This window comes from Saccopteryx bilineata, chromosome 2 (assembly GCF_036850765.1).
Source record: "Saccopteryx bilineata isolate mSacBil1 chromosome 2, mSacBil1_pri_phased_curated, whole genome shotgun sequence".
Taxonomy (NCBI): domain Eukaryota; kingdom Metazoa; phylum Chordata; class Mammalia; order Chiroptera; family Emballonuridae; genus Saccopteryx; species Saccopteryx bilineata.
The window spans coordinates 392383326-392406516 of record NC_089491.1 but is presented as its reverse complement, the minus strand read 5'-3'; the positions used below and the strand labels follow the sequence as shown (position 1 = coordinate 392406516).

At 50.1% G+C, this 23191-nt stretch overlaps 1 protein-coding gene across 6 annotated transcripts in view; it reads left to right on the top strand.

Annotated features, from left to right (window-relative positions):
* SPECC1 (sperm antigen with calponin homology and coiled-coil domains 1) overlaps nt 1-23191 on the top strand; it is a 243189-nt gene that overhangs the window by 121338 nt on the left and 98660 nt on the right. For 3 of the 6 annotated variants that reach the window (XM_066264352.1, XM_066264351.1, XM_066264353.1), the window contains 3 exons: nt 16215-16360; nt 17477-17577; nt 20688-20769. In XM_066264352.1, coding sequence (XP_066120449.1) covers nt 16215-16360; nt 17477-17577; nt 20688-20769 — 329 coding nt within the window. Of the gene's footprint in view, nt 1-1894; nt 2256-3097; nt 3431-16214; nt 16361-17476; nt 17578-20687; nt 20770-23191 lie in introns of those variants that run through there. The other 3 variants (XR_010729589.1, XM_066264355.1, XM_066264354.1) reach the window with 3 other exon arrangements.

Here is a 23191-nt window from a genome sequence, read left to right as displayed (position 1 = left end):
AATCTCTTATTGCAAAACATCAAATTTTAGAATTGACACCCACCCAGCCCGTGGCATAGTCCTGAATCCCTGTAAGGCTTCAGTGCGTTTCCTGAGTGTCACTGCGCTGGGCAGGACCTCAGACAGCTGTCGGGCTGTTCCTGTCCGGTTCTGCGCTCCTCTGGCAAACTGTTCCTTCTAAAGAGTTGACTGTTTTTGAAAGTTACTCCTGGCTCGCTGAGGGCTCAGCCACTTCCTGAACCTGACCACATGCTCAAGACTTGAAACCAACTCACGCCCTCAATGGGTCATGAAGTGACATAGTGTTTTTTCACCTTGACTGAGGGGGTTCTTGCCTGGAACTCGATTTAACTTTGACAGTCCTCCAGCGAGAACTCAGAAGTCATTCTTGGTTTTGGCACAAGCCAAAGAACTCGAAGGAAATTCTCTGATGAGGTCTTCCAAGTACAACCAAGAGAAGGTAAGAGCACCTGAAAAGCATACCTTGACCGTGACACGGGATTAACTGACCTGAATTCCCATTTTGCCGGCACGGACATTCGAAGACATTCAGTTCGGCTACGAGGAGGGCAGATGAAGTTGGCATCTATTACCAAGAATTCAATAACTCAGGCAAAGTGGACTGTTATATAATTTAGCGTTCTAGATAGTTTGAAAACTTGGCTCATTAGTGATCACCAGTCCTGTTACGTTTTCAAAGGTGTGTTGATTGTAGCAGGTAACTGATGTTATGGGAAAATGAGACACTGGGCTCTTCTTTGCCACCAGTTGTCAACAGTTCCTTCCCAGACCTCGCTCCTTCCTCTCTTAAATGAGGAGGTAAGAGCAGGCTATCTTTAAAGGGCCCTGTGCGCTCTGCTGCTCCCTGAGACTGCTGGAGAGCTGGTCTTCCTCTGACAGGGGAGTCAGGGCTCAGCTGCCCACAGTACCTTCTTTCCAGTGCAGGTTCCCGGGGAAATGGCATGTCCATCTCTTGGCTGGGCTGTGGACCTCACCTCCCTCTTCCAGAAAGTTGAACAAGCCAGTGTAGTTTTTTTTGTTTTTTGTTTTTTTTTGTTTTTTTACAGAGACAGAGAGAGAGAGGGATAGACAGGAGCGGAGAGAGATGAGAAGCATCAATCATCAGTCTTTCGTTGTGACACCCTAGTTGTTCATTGATTGCTTTCTCATATGTGCCTTGACCGTGGGCCTTCAGCAGACCGAGTAACCCCTTGCTCGAGCCAGCGACCTTGGGTCCAAGCTGGTGAGCTTTGCTCAAACCAGATGAGCCAGCGCTCAAGCTGGCGACCTTGGGGTCTTGAACCTGAGTCCTCCGCATCCCAGTCCGACACTCTATCCACTGCGCCACTGCCTGGTCAGGCAAGCCAGTGTAGTTTTTACGGACCCGAACGTGATCCGTTTTGCTGGACATGGACCGATGCACGGATGAAAGGGGAATGAAGAACTTTTCAACGCCGGCTTCTTCTAATTGTGAACCTTTGGGAGAGAGACGCGGCCATGAAAATTTTCACCTACCGAAACAAACACATCAGATCTTTTTTTTTTTTTCCTGAAACGTCTTGAGTCCAGAGCATGACAGACACAGAGAGCGCACACACAGCCTGACGTTTGCTGACTTGACAGGCCACATAACAGTCTTTCTACAGAGAGGATTGCTGGTGAGCCATACCTGACACAGGCCTCTCAGACGGTAGCAGGGAGAGACCCCAGTCTGTGTGTTCTCTCAGTCAAGACCATTCGGGTTAGGGTGACGCATTTCCATTTTTACTGTTTATCGTATGACGCCGATAAGCACCCAAGGAAAACATCTTAAAAAAAAAAGATAGAGAGAGAGAGAGATCTTTGAAAATACTAACCATCTGTGCCTAACTCACTGTCTCGGTCTCTAACCTAGCATGTCGGACACTCGGCAGGTGTTCGCTTGTCCCCGCTGGTCCTCGTCTTGTCACCTCTGAAGCGAGCGGCATGGCTGCAGGTCATTCTCCAGATGCCCTGGAACTGGCTCTTAACCCTGTGTGTGCGCAAACGTCGCCCGCCCTGTCGGCCGTGTGTCCGCGTCGCCCGCCCTGTCAGCCGCGTGTCCGCGCCTCCTGCCCTGTCGGCCGTGTGTCCGCGTCGCCCGCCCTGTCGGCCGTGTGTCCGCGTCGCCCGCCCTGTCGGCCGCGTGTCCGCGCCTCCTGCCCTGTCGGCCGTGTGTCCGCGTCACCTGCCCTGTCGGCCGCGTGTCCGCGTCGCCCTTTGTGGTATTGTCCTCACGGCCGCCCTGCGTCACCGCCGCTCACCCGGTGCTCTGTGGTTGTCACTGCCAGGGAGCGTGTGCAAGTGGGAGGTGTGGGTTCCTGTCACGAAGTTATTTTTCCCCCCAGCCGTCTGGCTGCAGATGCTTTGATCGGCATCTCTGGCTCTGGTGGAAGGGGCTGGTTCCCGCGGAGACCCCGACGAGGTGCCTGAGCAGACCTCACAGCCATTCTTTAGGTCGTTGGGGGCTGACGACATTTCATTTGGTCCCTGTAGAACCAGGGTAGTCCTCTGGTGTCCCAGCCAGCCTCGCCCTCCCGCCATTCTTTACTATTTATTTGTTCACGGCTTAAGTTTGCATTTGTGGCTTTTGATGCACAGCCTGTCATTCGAAACAGCTGTCTGCCTTCCTGCTCCTCGCCCCCCGACCCCCTTACGGATGAGCTTTGGAATGTCTGGACAGGAGCTCCCTCAGGCCTTTAGGGCTTTATGCTAGGATAAAAAAGGCGTTATTATTATTATTATTATTATTCATTTTATTGGCCTTGATGATAGGACAGATGAGGGGAGGCGCAGGCTGCTGTCAATCACCAGGAGCCTGCTTTTGTTTATCCTCGGCTGCCGGGGAGGACCTCGCGGAGGGTAGTGAAGCCTAGGCCGTGTTGCCCGCCCGAAGACTTCTGACTCCTGAGAAATCGGGACGGCAGGACCGTGTGGGTCCCGTCCCGGGCGTTACCTTCTCCCTGTGGGACAGTGTCCGTGGCGGTCGGCCCTGACGTTCATACACGAAGGTCACGTTGCGCTAAGACACTCCTTCACCAGCCTCCCCCCCCCCCCCCCCCCGCTTCTATTTCCACAGCTCCCTGGTCTCTGTCAGCTAGCAGAGCAGAGACAGCACTGACGGAGGACAGCCAGCCAGCCCCGCCCTGCCGTGAGGGGAAGCGACAGCCTGTCTATGTGGAAGGGGGGCCCCGCGGACAGGACCTGCTGCCCCATGTCTGTGGACGGGGGGCTCGCGGACAGGACCTGCTGCCCCATGTCTGTGGACGGGGGGCTCGCGGACAGGACCCGCTGCCCCATGTCTGTGGACAGGGGCTCGCGGACAGGACACGCTGCCCCATGTCTGTGGACGGGGCTCACCGACAGGACCCGCTGCCCCATGTCTGTGGACAGGGGCTCGCGGACAGGACACACTGCCCCATGTCTATGGAAGGGGGCTCGCAGACAGGACCCGCTGCCCCATGTCTGTGGACGGGGGCTCGCGGACAGGACCCGCTGCCCCTTTGTACAGAGCCACCGTCCCCTCCGACCACTGACCGTCTCACACAGAGTCAATTTGCTTCGAGTCTCGTTACCTTTTGTCCAACATTTCTGACATCGACTCATTGCGCAAAGATGGTGCCTCCCCTTTATTTATTTATTTAAAAAATTTTTTTCTCAGAAGATCCAGCAGTCTTTTATTGGAGCGTCAAACGAAATTCTGGAAGGAAAAATAAAAAAAGTTCACGTCCGTTGTGAACCAAGTTTGAATGCGCAGCCAGAGTGTTTAGGGAACAAGTTCGAGGTGCCAGCCTGCTTGTGCTTTACTTTCTGGAATTTATTTTCATGCTTTTTTTTTTCTCTTTCATATGCTGTTAGATCATCTTGGCATTCATGCTATTTAAGGCAAAAGAGGAAGCCATCTGTGTGATGGCTCGTTCCGAAGAAGTTAGAAAATTCTGCTTCCTTTCTGCCGAGGCACGATCGGCCTGTGGAAGGTGGGTCTGACTCCATTGCCTCATCTGAAGCAAAGCCACCCACTAAGTTTCCGTTGGATGTCCAGAAATCTCGGCAGGGCCCAGCGCAAGTAGATGGTTGGGTTGATAAGAAAGGATGTCGTTACACCAGGTAGCTCAGCGCAGTGATAGCGCTGAGCTCTCCCTGAAAACTTGTCACAAACTATTGATACAACCAAAGCCTCATAAATGAATACAACTTACCCTGGAAACTTCAAGACTTTTTTTTTTTTTTTTTTTTAATTCAGAAGCATTAAGTTCAAAGTGTGATTTTAAACTTTTGGAAGCACGACATTGGTGAACACTCTGTGTGTCCAGTTCAGCCAACCCTACGGCCGTTCTCACGTGAGGAGCTGGGGCACACTCCCCACGGCCTTGGGCTAAGACAGGAGGCGCTGTCTGACCCCCTAGGGGGGTTAGGAACAGGAACGCCCTCGAACTCAGAAGGACCTTGTGGGTGGCACCCTGGAGAACCTAGCCAGATAAAAATTTATATACCGGGAGATCTTTACTTCAGGTTGAGAACCCTTAGAATGCTCTCTAAATTTCACTTGCCGGGTGTTTTCAGATCTCAGCAAGAAGAAAAGTACTCAGGTCAAGTCGCCCAGCTGCGTCTGCACCCCTGTTCTGACCTGTCCTTTCTCTGGGGACTTTCAGATATTTTTATATGTAAGTGTTTATGAAGTGCTAAATAAATGTTATCTAGAAGAGTCCATTGCCTGATTTTTTATTTATTTATTTTAATCACCGGCTGCATTTCTACAGGGCCTTGACGGCATTTTGTTCTCCGTTTCCTAGTGCGTTCGGTTCAGACCGGGAAAGCCACGTCCAGTAACTGCACGGAGCTCGGAGTTCCAAGACAAGTTGTGGACGAGGAGGAGGCTGGTTTTAAATGGAAGCGTCATTTTTTCCTTTACGCAGTTTTCTTATTAGAACAAGAGAGCAAGGAGCGAAACTATACTAATTTTGCAAGAATTAGTCTTTAAAGCAAAACTCGGTCGGAAAATACCACATGAAATCTGAAGTCTGGGTTTGTCTCGTAGAAGTTGAAAAACAGATTGGTCATTGGGTGATGTCATGCATCAGATTCCTTCTTAAGAAGACTTTTTAGGTTATATGGGTAACAAAATGGAGGTGTGTCAAGAAAAATGTTAATCGCCTGATCAGGCGGTGGCGCAGTTGATAGAGCGTCGGACTGGGATGCAGAGGACCCAGGTTCGAGACCCCGAGCTCGCCAGCTTGAGCGCGGGCTCATCTGGTTGGAGCAAGGCTCACCAGCTTGGACCCAAGGTCGCTGGCTCCAGCAAGGGGTTACTCAGTCTGCTGAAGGCCCGCGGTCAAGGCACATACGAGAAAGCAATCAATGAACAACTAAGGTGTCGCAACGAAAAACTGATAATTGATGCTTCTCATCTCTCTTCGTTCCTGTCTGTCTGTCCCTATCTATCCCTCTCTCTGACTCTTTCTTGTCTCTGTTAAAAAAGAAAAAAAAAAAAAGAAAAATGTTAATCTTTCTGGCCCTCCAGTAACCCCCTGTAAGGTAATCAGTGCTCATAGTATATATTTATATTTTCCCTTAACATCTTCATGTATTCACACACACACACATACACGTGTGCATATATATGGTTAATTTGTATATTTTTACAAAAAATGGGATTATAGCCTATACGTGACTCCGGGTGGTTACATCTCACATAATGATTGTATCATGGGCGTCCTTCCCGGTTGATATACAGGAATTTAACTCATTTTAATCGTTATGTGGTATCCCCAGAGAACGGATGTGTGCCTTACTCAACTATTGCCGTACTGATGAATCAAGATTATATTTTGCCGTTTTTTTCTTTCCAGATAATACCATAATAATCCTTATTCATCTAGCCTTATAGACTTGTGTTTTTTTATTTTGAGAGGATGGGTTCATTATTTTAACAGATAGGATTGCTGCATTATTTTAACAGGTAGCGTCAGATTGCTTTACTAAGACTGTAACATTTTAACCTTGATGAGAGCCGCTGTTTACACACAGCGAGTGTCAGTCTTAATTTTTGCCCAGAGGGTAAGCCACAAATGCCATCTCCTTAGTACTTCAGTGTACATTTCCTGGAGCTTTTTTTTTTTTTTGTATATATATTTTTAAATTTTTATTAATTTTAATAGGGTGACATCAATAAATCAGGGTACATATATTCAAAGAAAACATGTCCAGGTCATCCTGTCATTCAATTCTGTTGCATACCCATCACCCAAAGTCAGACTGTCCTCCGTCACCTTACATCTACTTTTCTTTGTGCCCCTCCCCTTCGCCCTCCCCCTCTCCCTCCTTCCCTCCCCCTGCCCCCCCCCCGTAACCACCACTCTCCTGTCCATGTCTCTTAGTCTCATCTTTATATCCCACCAATGTATGGAATCCTGCAGTTCCTGTTTTTTTCTGATTTACTTATTTTACTCCGTACAACGTTATCAAGATCCCACCATTTTGTTGTAAGTGATCCGATGTCATCATCTCTCATGGCTGAATAGTATACCATGGTGTATATGTGCCACATCTTCTTTATCCAGTCTTCTATTTTTTTTTTTACAGTGATTAAAGCCTTTAAGCAAACTCTTGGCCAATACAGCAAGAATCCATAAAAGAGTAGTGTCCTTAACATGTTCACCAAGTCCAAGTTGGTCCCAACACCATGCCAAATCCCTGAGAAATGCAACCCAACACCCAAATGTATATTAATCATTTGAAAATTGCTCGTTTCACACTCAAGCTGATTTTTTTCTCATTAAGGATGTGTGTTCATCCCAGTGTATTTTGGGTCTTTTGTCTCTGTCCTCTTTGTCATAGAAAATTTTTATATTGTTACGTGTTACAATCTGTCAGTATTTTTCTTGACTCCTTCTGGGTGTTGGTTTTTTGTTTTTGTTTTTTTAAGATTTTTCCCCTACCCTAATCTTGTACAAATCAGCTGTTACATTTTCTTCATCTTACACACTCTCTCTCTCTCTCTCTCTCTCTCAGATATTAAACCTTCCTTTCTTTGTTTCGTCTGATGTGAAATGTAGGTCTTCTCCTTCCGTGGGAAGCCAGGCCTGCCAGCACCGGTTATAACCAGAGTCCCCCTTTGCCCGCTGACTCGAAGTCCCACCTCTCATTGTTCATTTCCTCTACGTTCCAGGAGACTTTTCTGATCTGTCTTCATTCCTCTTTTTTTTTCTTGAACTGGTTCTACTTTAAAACAGTTGGCCCTGGCCGGTTGGCTCAGTGGTAGAGCGTCGGCCTGGTGTGCAGAAGTCCCGGGTTTGATTCCCGGCCAGGGCACACAGGAGAAGCGCCCATCTGCTTCTTCACCCCTCCCCCTCTCCTTCCTCTCTGTCTCTCTCTTCCCCTCCCGCAGCCGAGGCTCCATTGGAGCAAAGATGGCCCGGGCGCTGGGGATGGCTCCTTGGCCTCTGCCCCAGGCGCTAGAGTGGCTCTGGTCGCAACAGAGCGACGCCCTGGAGGGGCAGAGCGTCGCCCCCTGGTGGGCGTGCCTGGTGGATCCCGGTCGGGCGCATGCGGGAGTCTGTCTGACTGTCTCTCCCCGTTTCTGGCTTCAGAAAAATACAGGAAAAAAAAACAAAAAAAACCCCGTTGAATGGCATTCTATTTGATCACTGATAACCGTCTTTGAACTGGTCTCTTCGTTTAAGTTGTCATCGTTCGTGTATCGTTTTCCTGCACTTCGTTGTGTTCTCAGGGTGGGTGCTGTCGAGCGTCTGGTTCTGTGTTCTGTCATGAATTTACAAATACCCGTTCTCCCTTGAGTTCAGTGATTCTCTCCATCTGTGTCACAAAATGCAGTCATAGATGAGAGCTTGCGTCTGCCTACCACTTTTTCTTGCTTAATCAGATAGAAGTGTCGTAGGGGCTGGCGCTGGCCCCCAGATTAGTGTCTGTAGATTCTGCTGAGTTCTTGACTCCCTTTGCCTGATGACTTCAAACTACCTTTTTCTGTCTTAGACAAGGAGGAAGTCTCCTGAGGTAACTTTGTGTTACATGTCAGAGACACAGAAGCTCCGATAGAGAATAGAGAAATATATATACCTATATAACACACATGCACGCACGCACTCTCTACAGAGAGAGTATATAGGTGTGCTTGCCTAGGGGAAAATTCATTTGTGTCCAGTGTCTTCTGTTTGGTGAAATTGGGATGTGGGAGCCAGCTTTCTAGGACTGGTTTTGTCTGGGCCTGTTGTCTACCTCAGGACGTACCATGGCCTTCTTCCTGATGTGGCACTGTCCTTTGTCCCTGGGCTAAACCATCCCTAGCTTCCTTGGACGGTCACAACCTAAGGGCACCGATCTTTCTCGGGAAGGACGCTCTGCCTGCTGTCTGGGCAGCCTGTGCTGCTCCCGGCCCTGGCCCGCTTGTACGGGATGTTAGCGGGGTTTCCCCTTATCTCTGTTTTCTTGAAAAGGGAATTGGGATAATCCCTTAGTATTTTCTTTCCCTGTTTCTCCCCCCTTATTCTCTCTAAAGCAGAAATTCTTCAAAGTCTAATGAGAGTAGATGATAATCTTTCTGCGGTTTCCAATACTGAGGAAGGATTTTTACAATCTGTTTCTTCGGTTCTTCTTGTTGTGGTTTAGAGAGTGAGACGCGGGCGTCCAGATTACCATCTCACCCTGTTTGTTTTCATTGTCCTCGACAGACTTATATTGAAGTTCAAAAGTGGAACTGCAGACTTTGCTTGACACCTGAGCGACAGAAGACTTACTAATTTGTCTCACTCTGGAGCTACAGACTTCTTTGAGATATATAGTTCGTGAATCACAAATAAATATTTGGAGACAGTTGCGGTTCAGGTCAGGACATAGAAGTAGCAAAGGCACAAGGACAGGACTTAAATAAAGTAACGGAAGGTCAGGTGGCTAGGCGTCTGGTTCCGAAGCTAGGTGGGCGGGGGCGGGTCGTGGTAGTGAGTCTGTGTAGCACCGGGAAAGGCTTGGAGCTGGGCTTCCTTCACGGAACGACTGGCTGTAAACGTGCTGGACAGGACCGGTGTTCTTTACAAGGATTAACCTGCCAGTGGTGAAGGTTGCCCTGGCATAATGTGACAGCTTCCAAACCTAGTTAACCTTAGAATACTTTTTTTTATTTTCCAAATGAGAGGAGGAGAGATAGTGAGACAGACTCCCATATGTGCCCCAACCAGGATCCACCTGGCAACCCCCAATTGGGGCCATGCTCACAGCCGAGCTATTTTTAGTGCCTGAGGTGAAGGTTCCATGGAGCCATCCTCAGCCCCCAGGGCCGATGGACTTGAACCAGTGGAGCCATGGCTGCGGGAGAGGAAGAGAGGGGGGGGGGAGGGGTGGAGAAGCAGATGGGTGCTTCTCCTGTGTGCCCTGACTGGAAATCGAACCTGGGACTTCCACACGCTGGCCTGACACTCTACCACTGAGCCAACCGACCAGGGCCAACCTTTGAATACTTTAAAAATCATTACTGAAGAGCTCATCTGTTCTCGGATCAAGTTAGAGAACACAGAGTGGTGTCCTGTGTTGGTGATGTAAGTGCTGTAGTAAACCAACATTTGTAGACTGTTTCCCTGCTGTAACCAAGCAGGGAAAGCAATAAATTGGAGAGATTTGATAACATTTTTAAAATAAAAGGTATAGTGGTAGAGCATCAGCCTGGCATGCGGGAGTCCCGGGTTCGATTCCCGGCCAGGGCACACAGGAGAAGCACCCATCTGCTTCTCCACCCCTCCCCCTCTCCTTCCTCTCTGTCTCTCTCTTCCCCTCCCACAGCCAAGGCTCCATTGGAGCAAAGATGGCCCAGGCGCTGGGGATGGCTCCATGGCCTCTGCCTCAGGCGCTAGAGTGGCTCTGGTCGTGACAGAGCGATGCCCCAGATGGGCAGAACATCGCCCCCTGGTGGGCATGCCGGGTGGATCCCGGTCGGGCGCATGCGGGAGTCTGTCTGACTGCCTCCCGATTTCCAACTTCAGAAAAATACAAAAAAAAAAAAAAAAAAAGAAAGAAAAAAAATAATAAAAGGTACACACATATGTGCGATTATATATCATCTATATGTTTAGATTGTAGTGGAAGCTCTGTAAGGTAGAGCAGCAGCCAGTGAGTAGCAGATGACATGGTCCTCGGGAGATGGGTCTCCTGCCCTGTGTCCCTGCATCAGGTGACCTCACCTACAACTGACAACCTGTCATTCTCAGGTATGGGTTCCCAGTCCCTAAGGGCATATTATTGCATTAAAACAAGAGCGATGAAATAAATATTGGTAGTATTTTTCTTAAATATAGATTTAACCTAATTTAACCAAGAAATACCATCAGATTTTTTTTTTTAAGAACCGTTGTACGCCTCTCACAGGACACTCCTGCATTCTTGAAAGTTTGAGAAAAGCATGTCAAACGGCTAGATTTGCATTCCAGATGTACCATCTATAAGACAGTTGGCCTTTGTCAAGTTTTGGGTTTTTTTTCCTAAAATGTTGGAGCGTGAGGGAAAATTCAATGAGATGTTTTTAAGACACACGGTGCTGTCGTGTTCTGTCGTGCACGTATTTTCTCGTGGAAATGATCCTTTGTTGCCCTAGTCTCACATGGAGACGTGCACCATTTCTGTTGATGTACAGACGGCTTCTCAGTGAGGGCAGCTGTTGCATCTGAGCTGTGCCCGAGGAAAAAAGCTAAACGCTGCAGGAAAAGTGAATGCGCCGGGCTGATTGAAAGATGGCGGCGTGTTGGTCCTCAGTCGTGGTTACAAAACACGTCAGCCGTACTTTGGGGTGATTTGGATCGACCTTAGAAGCGAGCCTCTGTCTTAAGCGCCAGTAGCTAGCCTTGGACAGATGTTTACCCTGTAGGAGTCCCTTGCAGTTTTTCCTGTATTTAATGAATTTGCTGTGATACACCTTGGCTGTATGCTTCAACGTTTATTAATAGGTTTTATGTAATGCAGAGTTCTTCCTCTTCCTTGGAACAGAAGGACATAGGAGACTTAACCCTTGAGCGACGCTGGTGTTGGGGGCACAGGCGAGAATCTGTGTGTCACTCTTGACCCCCACCCCCAAACTTAATTACTGATAGCCGACGGGTCAGCCAGCATCCTCACCAATAACATAAACAGTCTGTTAACACATATTTTGTGTGTGGTGTGTATTATATAGTACTGCAGTCTTACAGTGAAGCAAGCTAGAGAAAAGCTATTATGGGGAGAAATCATAAGGAGAAAAGACATTTCTTTTTTCTCTGTGTGTCCTGTGTTTATTGAAAGAAAAGTCCACGGATAAGTACGTGATCCTGCACAGTTCAAACCCGTGGTCGGAGGTCAGCCGTGCTTTGTTTATTGCCAGGGTTCTTCCTAGTGGATCCCCAGATGATTCTAAGACAGGCTGGTGTAATGAAGTTCAAGCCTGTTCATGAGGAAAGGACTCATAAAACCAGTAGCAGTCTTAATAACTGCTTTCTGTGGTTCTTCAATTCAGGCTTTGTTCTGTGAAGCCATGAGCACGCACGCACACACGTGCACGCACACACACTATTACATAACATGGTGGGTATTTAGACCAGGAGATCCTGTAATCTACTTAACTTGCAGAGTTTTCTCATACTGACTCTTTTGTTCGAGGCAAGCAGGCTGGTTGTGGTTTTAGTTCGAGGCAAGCAGGCAGAAGGACGAGCAATTGGTTCTTATAGCCTTGCAGTTTTCTGACGGAGTCTACACGAGTTCTGACATATCATTTGATATTTTGAATCAACCGAGAAGCTTGGATAATTGTAGGGAATACCTCAGGAGATACTGAATTTCCATTTAATTCTTACTATATTACCAGGGAATGAAATGAAAAGGAATTAGTTCTTTATTTACTTATTTATTTGACAGAGAGAGAGAGAGAGACAGAAAGGGAGGAGAGAGATGAGAAGTATCAACTCATTGTTGTGGCACCTTAGCTGTTGATTGATTCTCACATGTGCCTTGACTGGGAGGCTTCAGCCAAGCCAGTGACCCCTTGCTCAAGCCCACGACCTTTGGGCTCAATCCGGTGACCTACGGGATCATGTCGATGATCCCACACTCAAGCCGACGTCCCCACATTCAAGCTGGCAAACCTCATCAAACTAGATGAGCCTGTACTAAAGTTGGCAACCTCGGGGGTGGGGGGGTTCGAATCTGGGACCTCAGAGTCCCGGCTTGAAACTATCCACTGTGCCACCACCAGTCAGGCTGAAAATGAATTTTTTTTTAACTGATCTTCCTTTGAAGAGGGGTGCCTTAAGTTTCTACAAGGCCCTTTGATAGCAAGTTATTTAAAATCTTTTACATTTTTTTTCAATGACTGTTTACATTCAATATTATTTTGTATTAATTTCAGGAGTACGGCACGGTCGTTAGACAATCATACACAGAGTGTTCCCCTGATATTCTGAGTTCCTACCGGGCACCATACATAGTTGTTACAGTGTTATCATTGACTGTCTTTCTCATGCTGAACTTGACCCCCCAGGACTATTTCATCACTACCAGTTTCTACTTCTCAGCCCCTCCCCTTTGTCACCCAGCCCCCCACCTCCTCCCCCTCTGTTAACCATCCGTTTGTTCTCTGTGTTGAGGAGTCTGTTTCTGTTTTATTTGTTTGTTTTCTTTAGATTCCACACAGAAGCGAAATCACTTAGTATTTGTCTCTCTCTGCCTGGCTTATCTCACTTAGCGTGACCCCCTCTGGGTCCGTCCGCGCCGTCGCAGATGGTGAGGTTCCGTTCTTTCCTTACAGCCGAGTGGTATCCGTTGCGTAAATGGACCAGAGCTTGTCTGCCCGTTCATCTGTCCGCGTGCACTTGGGCCGCTCCCATCGCTGGGCTGTTGTAAGGAGTGCTGCAGTGAACACAGGGGCGTGTTTATTCTTTTGAATTGGTATTCCGAGTTTCTTCGGATATATCCCCAGAGGTGAAATCACTGGGTCATAAGGTAGTTCCATGTTTAACTTTCTGAGGAGATTCCATACCGTGTCCCCAGTGGCCGCACCCGTCTGCATTCCCACCCACGGCGCACGAGGGGTCCCTTTTCTCCACACCCTCGCCAGCACCTTGTTTGTTGAGTTTGACAGGTGTGAGGTGATACCTCATTTTAAAATGGGCAAAGGACCTGAATACCCAGTGCTCCAAAGAGGACAGACAGGTGGCCGGCAGGGCATATGAAAAGATGCTGACCGTCCCTGGTCACCAGAGAAATACAAATGAAACCCTCAGTGAGGGAGCGGGTTGTATGAGTGGATTTGTGACAGGGTGGTCCCCCGCTTGCATATCTGACCTTCCTGAGATACTTTCATCTGCTCATACCCAGCCTGACTTTATTCATTTTCTGCATATACTGTTCGCCACCTGATTTTTTTTTTAATTTATTCATTTTAGAGAGGAGAGGGAGAGACAGAGAGAGAGAGAGAGAGAGAGAGAGAGAGAGGAGAGACAGAGAGAGAGAAGGGGGTAGGAGCTGGAAGCATCAACTCCCATATGTGCCTTGACCAGGCAAGCCCACGGTTTTGAACCGGCGACCTCAGCATTTCCAGGTCGACGCTTTATCACTGCGCCACCACAGGTCAGGCCACACCACCCGATTTTATACTACGCCACACAATGAAGAAAACACAAAAACTAAGCCATTCAATTAGAAAAAAAAATTTTTTTAAACCCAACCTCCTACCAGCTTCTGGAATCCCTACTGTTTTCTCCCAAAGTTGTCACCAGTTGACTGCTTTTTTTTTTCCCCACCCAAAAGCGGGGGCTGTAGAGACAGGAGTGTAGAGCCGTGTGATCGTAGTGTTTTGAGTTCTGCCTTGCTCCTATTCCGTTCACGTCGATCACGGGCCAACAGAAGACGGCTTCGGGGGCTGAGGGCAAAGCAAATTCAATCGTGGAAGCTCACAGGAACCAGGGTAATTTTAAAAAGATCAGTAAGCAGATATTTTAAACTTCCACTGACCTTATTAAACAACGCTGCCAGAAATAATCCTTTTTCTTTGAGCCGGGCTCATACATTAGTCATCGTCTTGCAAAACAGCTGTGGCGATTGGGTATATATAATAAAAGGCGGTGATGTAGAAACTAGAGGATTGGGAGATCATTCACGGGACGATGAAGTGACATTCTAAAGTCCCCTGGATGAGGAAGCCAGGCACGAGAGGATTGAGCCAGGTGACCGAGCTTCCAAAGGCTCTCTCTGAGTCTACCTGCGTTTAGAAACCACATTTTATTTATTTATTTTATTTTATTTTATTTTATTTTTTCATTTTTCCGAAGCTGGAAACGGGGAGGCAGTCAGACAGACTCCCGCATATGCCCGACCGGGATCCACCCGGCATGCCCACCAGGGGGCAATGCTCTGCCCATCTGTTGCATCCAGAGCCATTCTAGCGCCTGAGGCAGAGGCCATAGAGCCATCCCCAGCGCCCGGGCCATCTTTGCTCCAATGGAGCCTTGGCTGCCGGAAGGGAAGAGAGAGACAGAGAGGAAGGAGAGGGGGAGGGGTGGAGAAGCAGATGGGCGCTTCTCCTGTGTGCCCTGGCCGGGAATCGAACCCAGGACTCCTGCACACCAGGCCGACGCTCTACCGCTGAGCCAACCAGCCAGGGCAGAAACCACATTTTAAAACAACTTCCTGGGAAAGTTTGGGCGAGGGGAGATGCTTCGTCTCACGCAGAAGTGCAGGTCCCCTCCTCTAGAATACAGCTCCCGTTCTCGCTCTTGGAGGGCAAACAGTGTAGGGAGTCAGGGGTTCTGTTGAACATAACGGAGATCACAGCCTCACTGGTTTAAGCAGAAAGGTTCCCCGGGGTTTGCAGGACCGTTGGGAGGGCTGAAGACACAGGATTCCAGGTTGAGCTCCCAGGAACAACTCCCAAAGTCACAGCACAGGAGACCGGGCCACCAGAGGAGCTGCTGTCTCTGCCCCAATGAACGTTTGAACGAACAAACGAACAGGTCTTAGACTCAGGAGCCCGCCCGCCCAGGTGGACGCTGTCACCGCCAGCACAGCGGCAGAAGCATCGCACGCCGGCCGTAACCTGTGCCTGCAGTGAATGCCCTGTGCCGGCCTCTTCCCCACTCGGGCCCCTCTCCGGGCCTTGCCCACGTCTTCCTGATGGATGGGACTTCAGTGGCAGCTGACGTTCTAGTGGCCGGGGAGCCCTGCGACGTCATCTTTCCAACCTTTCCATGCCGGGTGGGGGGTGGGTGGGGGTGGGAATGCACACTGACAAGCCAGGTGGTCGTGGTCACCATGGACAGTAGATATTTACGGTGAAGAACATTCTTGTGTGTGTGGAATAGTTTGCAGAGTTGACTCACATTCTTTCTTGTTTATTTATTTATTTATTTATTTACAGGGACAGAGAGAGTCAGAGAGAGGGATAGATAGGGACAGGCAGGAATGGAGAGATGAGAAGCATCAATCATTAGTTCCTCGTTGCGACACCTTAGTTCATTGATTGCTTTCTCATATGTGCCTTGACCGCGGGCCTCCAGCAGACCGAGTAACCCCTTGCCGGAGCCAGTGACCTTGGGTCCAAGCTGGTGAGCCTTTTTGCTCAAACCAGATGAGCCCGCGCTCAAGCTGGTGACCTCGGGGTCTCGAACCTGGGTCCTTCCGCATCCCAGTCCGACGCTCTATCCGCTGCGCCACCACCTGGTCAGGCACATTCTTTCTGTGTAGGGGTCACGTCACCCTACCTGTGAAAGGACTATTTCTGGCCATTCCCAGGAAGACATCTCTTGCTGAACACTGACAGCAGCACCTAGGTGATTTCCTAAGGATGCAGCGCTGATTCAGAGCACAGGGTTTTAGCCTCCGCTCGCGAAGGTGCGGTGGAAAAAGCGTCAGCCGGGGACGCTGAAGTCACCGGGGTGAAAGCCCAGGCTTGCCCAGGTCAAGGCACCGAGGACAAGCATTCAGCGAACAGCTAGAGCGGGGACAGCTCTGAGCTGATCCTTCTCGCTCCGCACCACCTCTGTACAGTCGATAAATAAAATATTTGAAGCAAAACAAAACAGAAACACCGGGGGTTTTAAACTGGGGGTTCTCCTCTTCGAGACGGGTGTGTGTTCTCCACGTTGTCTCGGTGTAAATCGATCTGCGCCTCCTCCCCCAGGGCCAGCCCTCCCCCTCGCCCTGCTCAGTTTGCTCTGCTCTTTACCGTGCAGACTGGTGCGTGAAGAGCCCGAGCCCCCCGAGGTCGATGCTCCTGGCCGGTGGCCCGGGGTCTATGTCAGCAGAGCCTCCCCGACGCCTTTGGAGCCTGCAGCCACCGTGAAGTCCCTCATCAAGTCCTTTGACTTGGGACAGCCAGGTATCTTTTTGTTTCATAAGCAGAACTCAGAATTCAAACCAGGGACCCCAAGAGCAAGCGTGTCTCTACCCCACACCGGCCCCAGATCGGTAACCACCACAGGGTTCTCCCAGTTCATTCCGCGTGAGGCCCCTTGTGTTCCGGGGACACCCCCCCCCCATGGGATGTTGTCAGGGGGGGCTGGCTCACACAGAGCGCAGTCTCCTCTCTGCCTCTTCCCCTTCCTTTTCTGCCTCTCCGCCTATTACGTACAGGTCACTACTCTTTATTTATTTATTTGCCTTCTCCGGTCTGATGTGGATGAGCAGGGTTGGCCAGACGGTTTGTCTCCTAGGAAACAAGCCGTCGAATCCTTGCATTCAGCTCTCTCGCTGGTGCCTACCTCATCTGGCAACTTGTGCGCGGCCAGGCTGTTCTGTACCTGGCTTTGATTCTGCCCTGTGACCCCCTGGGCTGACCTATCGGTCCTGATCTCGGTGCACAGCCCCGCCTTTTCCTGGAAACGTCTGGCTGACAGACCACTTGCCTTTATTCACAATTACCCACATATCTGAGAACGATGCGCTCCCATGCCCTGCACACCTAAAGACAGTAAATAGAAAAAACCGAACGTGAGTCTACCCAAAATAACAACGGACTGTGTCTTCACTTGGCTGCAACAAAGAACGTCTGTCGTGTCGGAAGACTAGAGGAATAGCTCATCTCAGGATGGGGCTGGTTATCTCTGCTCAGATAGGTTGCAGCTGGATTAGGTTAGGGTTAGAGTACAGCCATGGGAAGACGTGAGATCCCAGTGACTGCAGTCCCGGAAAATGGGAGATGAGTGAACACGATGGTTTGTGCCAGGAGTTACCTGTCCCTCCTTCACCATGGGAGCCTCGTTAATATGTTTTCTGTTTCCTCGGGTGTCCTGTTTTCTCAGACCAACCCTGTTTAGTTAATTCCCACCCTGGCGTTCCCCACTTCAGCACTAACCCCGAGGAGAAAGGTGTATATACATCATACTTTATAAACAGCAGGGGATGCTTTTTTTAGCCGCTGAAAAGTAACCAGTCGGGAACTTGTATTTGCTATTTTTTAATTCGCTGACATATCAGTGTTTCCATCTCTTGGCAGGTGGACCGGGACAGAATGTGTCTGTCCATAAGGCCCCGCGAAGTCCCCTGAGTGGCATACCGGTGAGGACTGCCCCAGCCGCCGCCGTTTCTCCCATGCAGGTACCGGAAGCGTTTGCGTGCGCGGGCGGTGGCCGGGGTCACGCCATGCTGTCACAGCCTGCTCTACACAGGCCACGAGAGGGAAGGAGAAAACCAACTGGTTTATCTTTTGAGGCATGTTAACCATCGTTTTTGAATAAGCCTACAGTAATAGTAGTTTCACTTTCATTAGAATTTACACTTCTGAAGCCTAAAAGAGGTGCAGGGCCAACAATGATTTATTTTGTGATAATCATCACATTTATTTAATAGAACTGAAACAGGGTGTGCTTCATTCGTACTTTTTTTTTTTTTTTTTTTTCCTGAAGCTGGAAACAGGGAGAGACAGTCAGACAGACTCCCGCATGCGCCCGACCAGGATCCACCCGGCACGCCCACCAGGGGCGACGCTCTGCCCATCAGGGGGCGATGCTCTGCCCATCCTGGGCGTCGCCATTTTGCGACCAGAGCCACTCCAGCGCCTGAGGAAGAGGCCACAGAGCCATGCCCAGCGCCCGGGCCATCTTTGCTCCAATGGAGCCTTGGCTGCGGGAGGGGAAGAGAGAGAGAGGAAAGCGCGGCTGAGGGGTGGAGAAGCAAATGGGCGCTTCTCCTGTGTGCCCTGGCCGGGAATCGAACCCGGGTCCTCCGCACGCTAGGCCGACGCTCTACCACTGAGCCAACCAGCCAGGGCTTCGTACTTATTTTTATTGAGCTGTAAAGACGAGTCTTCTGTAAATGTTTAACAACGGGCTCTTCGCGGGAAAGACCGAGATTTGTACTGTCCGCCAGTTTCTGTGCTGCGGACGTTACCGTTGTTGCTGATTTCAGAGTATCCTGATGACATCAGTGAACACGGTGTGGAAAAGAGATGTGCATTGTATAGTGTTTCTACAGTACAGATAACAGTGGGCATAAATAGCCTCCACCGTAAAATGTTGCAAAATAACTAAGAGGCATTGAGTTTTGAGTATTAATTGCTTTTGCTTATATTAAGTTTAATGTCGATAATGGGTTTGACAACTAGCCTTGCAAAATTCCTGAAGAATTGAGTTGGCCATTATGAGCTGGTACGCACCAGCTGCAGCACGCTACTGGCATGTAAAGTAAGGTACATACATGTTAAATGTATGGCGTGAATGTCTCCATAGGTGTACGCCCACGGTACCCACCTCAGAAGGCCCCCTCCCCTCACCAGCCCGTCTGTAACCCCGTCGACATCATCCATATCCCGACCTCTGTCACTGTAGGTTAGTTTTGTGTGATCTGGGACTTCCTGTAGGGAGAATCACATTGTATCTTTTCTTTTGTGACCGGATGGTTTGGCTCACCCTAGGCCTGTGAGATTGACTCATGCTGCGACGGCAGTTTATTATTTTTCATTGCTGCCTAGTGTTCCCTTGTGGAAATACGCCACAGCTTGTTCATTCTACTGATGGTTGACTTTTGGGTCTGATTTTAAAAGCGTCTTTTACCAAAAATTTTAGTTTAAAAAGGAAAAGTTAAAAATCTCCCTGGCTGCCTGACCTGTGGTGGCACAGTGGATAAAGCTTCAACCTGGAAATGCTGAGGTTGCCGGTTCGAAACCCTGGGCTTGCCTGGTCAAGGCACATATGGGAGTTGATGCTTCCTGCTCCTCCCTGCCTTCTCTCCCCCCCCTCTCCTTTCTAAAATGAATAAAAAAAAAAAAAAATCTCCCTGGCCCGATCACCCCAGAAATAACCACTATATATAGCTGATTGTCTACTCTTCTATTGTAGATGTTGTTCTTGAGCATAAAAGTGTGTATGAGTGTGGGTAGGGAGGGGGAGGGAGAGAAAGTTTTGTGATTGGATTGCTGTACACATTATTCAGATACTGGCTCATGTCACTTTGCCGTGGGACTAGCACCCTTGCGGGCAGGGACTAACCTGCCGCACTTGCTCTTGTCTTTCGTCTGCATCAGTGGCCAGTATGCAGTTAGGTAGCAGAAGCTCAGTGAACATTTCTTTAACGAACGAAGCACTATTATCAGAGACAGCTGCAAATGCAGCATTTGGAGAAATAATTCATTTTTTAAAGGCTACATAATACGCCATGGTTTATTTAAACACTCCTCTGTTTAACTTCTTTTGGGCATGTAGGTATCTCTTCAAGATCCTGTTTTCAATCTTGGGGGGGATATAGACCCAGAAGTGGGACCGCTGGGTCCTGGGGTGGTTCTAGTTTTAATCACTTTTGAGGAACCTCCTGTTCTTCCCCCCTGGGTCTGTGCCACTCTGCAAACCCCCAGTAGTGCGGCAGGCATTCCAGTTTTCCCGCATCTTCCACTGCTTGTTATTTTATGGTGGTTTTTGTTGTTGTTGTTTCATAATAACCATCCTGAGAGGTGTGAGGTGATATTTATCGTGGTTTTGGTTTGCATTTCGCTGATGATTAGTGAGTGACGTTGGGCATCTTTTCAGATCTGCTGGCTATTTAAAAAGTCAGTATTTTGGGCCCTGGCCAGTTGACTCAGTGGAGAGAGCATCAGCCCGGTGTGCGGGAAGTCCCGGGTTCGATTCCTGGCCAGGGCACACATGAGAAGCAGCCATCTGCTTCTCTCCCCCTCTCTCTCCCCCTTCTCTCCCTCTTTCCCTCTCATAGTTGGTGGGTGGCTCGATTGGTTCGAGTGTCGGCCCCAGGCACTAAGGATGACTCAGTCGGTCTGAGCATTGGGCTCAGGTGCCGAGGATAGCTCGGTTGATTCAGGCATCAGCCCCAGACGTGGATTGCCGGGTGGATCCTGGTCGGGACGCATGTGGGAGTCTGTCTCTTTATCCCCCCTCTTCTCACTTAAAAAAAAATCAGTATTTTTATAGATATACTTAAATATACTATATAGACTACTCCAGGAAGGAGAGTCACACAGCTGATTAGCGAGGATTGCCCCCTGGGAGAAGAACTGGGAGCTGGAAGTGAAAGGGAGACTTTCTTTTAACTCTCGATGCCAGTTGCATCGATTATCTGCTCACGGTAGTAAGTCGTTTTAAAAGCTCCCCCGGCGATGCCTACGAGCTTGAGAACTGGCGTGCACACGGTAGGCACACACCTTGATCGTGTGGTTCCTGATGTCGCAGGCTCACCTAGGCGCTGTGCCCTTTGCTTTTCAGAGGCATTCAGCTTACAGCAGTGCGCGCCCGGCCAGCAGCGGGGTGGCCCAGCGCCTGGACCTCCCAGACCTGCCCCTCTCAGGTAAGTCACCGCAAAGAGGGGGTGCCGACTTCCTGTTGTGGGGGTTACCTTTTCCTCTATGAAACTGAGCTTAAAAAATTGATTGGTAGCATTTCTTCCAGACGATTTCAGGCTCTAGATGTATGTGTGTGATGAACATCGTCAGATCCCTGTCCTGCTGGTTGTACTGCACAGTGTGTGTGTGTGAGAGAGAGAGAGAGAGAGAGAGAGAGAGAAATGTCAAACTTTGGAAGATTTTTTTTTTTTTTTACCAAATCTCAGGAGAATATCTTTAAAAGTATTTTAAGAAAAAGAAATCTTTTTTCAATTCTGAAGGTCTGTTCCTTCCATAGTGTCTAAAATATGCCTCTTTTGGGATATTTCTGTCTTTGGGTATAGCCCTCTTCTGTCTGTTTGTTTTTTTTTAATTCCTCACCTTGCTGATGAAGTGGTGTTCGTAGCCTGTGGTCCTCACAGGGTCACACCTCCGTCCTGCTGGGCCTGCGTGCTGACGGCCAGTGGGAAGTCGCGGGTGGGGGTGGGGGTGGGGGTGGGGGTGGGGGTGGGGAGGCAGGAATGGGACCCCCCGGGATTTGAATCTTGGCACTGCCACCTGCAGTCCGTCTTTGGTCCAGTGACTCCAGCTCCCTGCACGGTGGTCGCCCGTCTCTAAAGCCCAGACAATGCTGTCGCCACACAGTGTCACGTCGGGGTGCGCTGGACACGGCCCGGGCGGGCTGTGGGCTGGGCAGTGGGGCTCTTCCCACCTCCTGGGCCAGAACAAGGAGACGCGGCTGCATGTTAGATCGTCCAGAAGACACGCCCTCGCTCCTCGCGGTGTCTCTGTGTCACTGTTGCGAGGAAACAGAAAAGATGGGAACACTAAGCGATTATTTTGCTGCTGCCTGTCGAAGGGGCGAAAGCCAAAACCCTGATCGCTGGGGAGAGAAGTCCCTTGTGTTTAGGTTAAGACGGAATTTCTGTAACACGGTGTGACGAAGAGGAAATCCTACTGAACTTCTTTTTAGATCGTGGTCCAACAATGGACAGAGTTATCCTTTAAAATGGTTGTTTCTGTCAGGTTTCACTCTGATCGTCAATTCTTTGGCCTGACTCCCTTATTTTATTTTTTTTTCCTCTTCTGAGTTTTGTTTGCTTTTTCCTGGACTGAAGGATTTTAGACTGAGATAAATACTGACGTTGAGAATGTCAAGACCACCTGGGCCTCGTCCCTGTGGTTGACCCTTGACGTCCAGTAGCGGCCCTGGCTCTGAACGGCACCAGGGCCTGGGCAGGGGTGGTCCTCGTTTTTCTACGGTGAGGCTGGTGACCGCTCTGATGAGCGGCTTCCTAGAGGAGTGACAAGGGTTTACATGGGACTTTGGTCACCGTGATGACCTCCAGGGAGAAGGACGTGGTGGCCAGGGACCAGTGGGTCCTCCCAGCTCAGCAGAGTAAGAAGAAAAGAGGGCAGAGCTGAAGGAGGTCATAAAGGTGGTCATTGCTCCTTTGCAGACTGAGGGACCCTCTGCTAGAGATCGAGGGGAGGCCGCAACCGAACGATGGGAAGCCTGCCTGGTGTGCGTTCTGCACGTCTGCCGTGTGTGGTGTAACGTAGGGAACAGCCGCCTCGTGGGCTGAGCACCGTGACTGAGGGCAGGGTCTTTTCTAAACTGTGGTAAAAGACAAATGACCCAAAACTCACTGCCTGAGCCATTTTTGAGTGTACTAGGTGGGTGCGCTCTTGGTCATAATGTTCGTGTCTTCTCTGTTTCACTGTCTTGAAAGTTCCCTTTTGTGTAGAGAAACTGTTCTTTTCGTGGGAAGGGTGGACATGGACTGATGCCTCCCCTCCGTGCCCCCTCCGGGCACCTGTCTGCCGGCACCGTTCCCCTTGCGGAGGCGCTGGCACGGGGAGGCTCTGGCTCTCGGGGTGGGGAGGCTGAGGGCACGGGGAGGCTCTGACTCTGGGGGTGGGGAGGGAGGCTGAGGGCACGGGGAGGCTCTAGCTCTCGGGGTGGGGGGGGGAGGCTGAGGGCACGGGGAGGCTCTAGCTCTCGGGGTGGGGGGGGAGGCTGAGGGCACGGGGAGGCTCTGGCTCTCGGGGTGGGGGGGGGAGGCTGAGGGCACGGGGAGGCTCTGGCTCTTGGGGTGGGGGGGGGAGGCTGAGGGCACGGGGAGGCTCTGGCTCTCGGGGTGGGGGGGGAGGCTGAGGGCACGGGGAGGCTCTGGCTCTCGGGGTGGGGGGGGCTGAGGGCACGGGGAGGCTCTGGCTCTCGGGATGGCCGGGGGGAGGCTGAGGGCACGGGGAGGCTCTGGCTCTCGGGGTGGGGGGGGGAGGCTGAGGGCACGGGGAGGCTCTGGCTCTCGGGGTGGGGGAGCTGAGGGCACGGGGAGGCTCTGGCTCTCGGGGTGGGGGGGGCTGAGGGCACGGGGAGGCTCT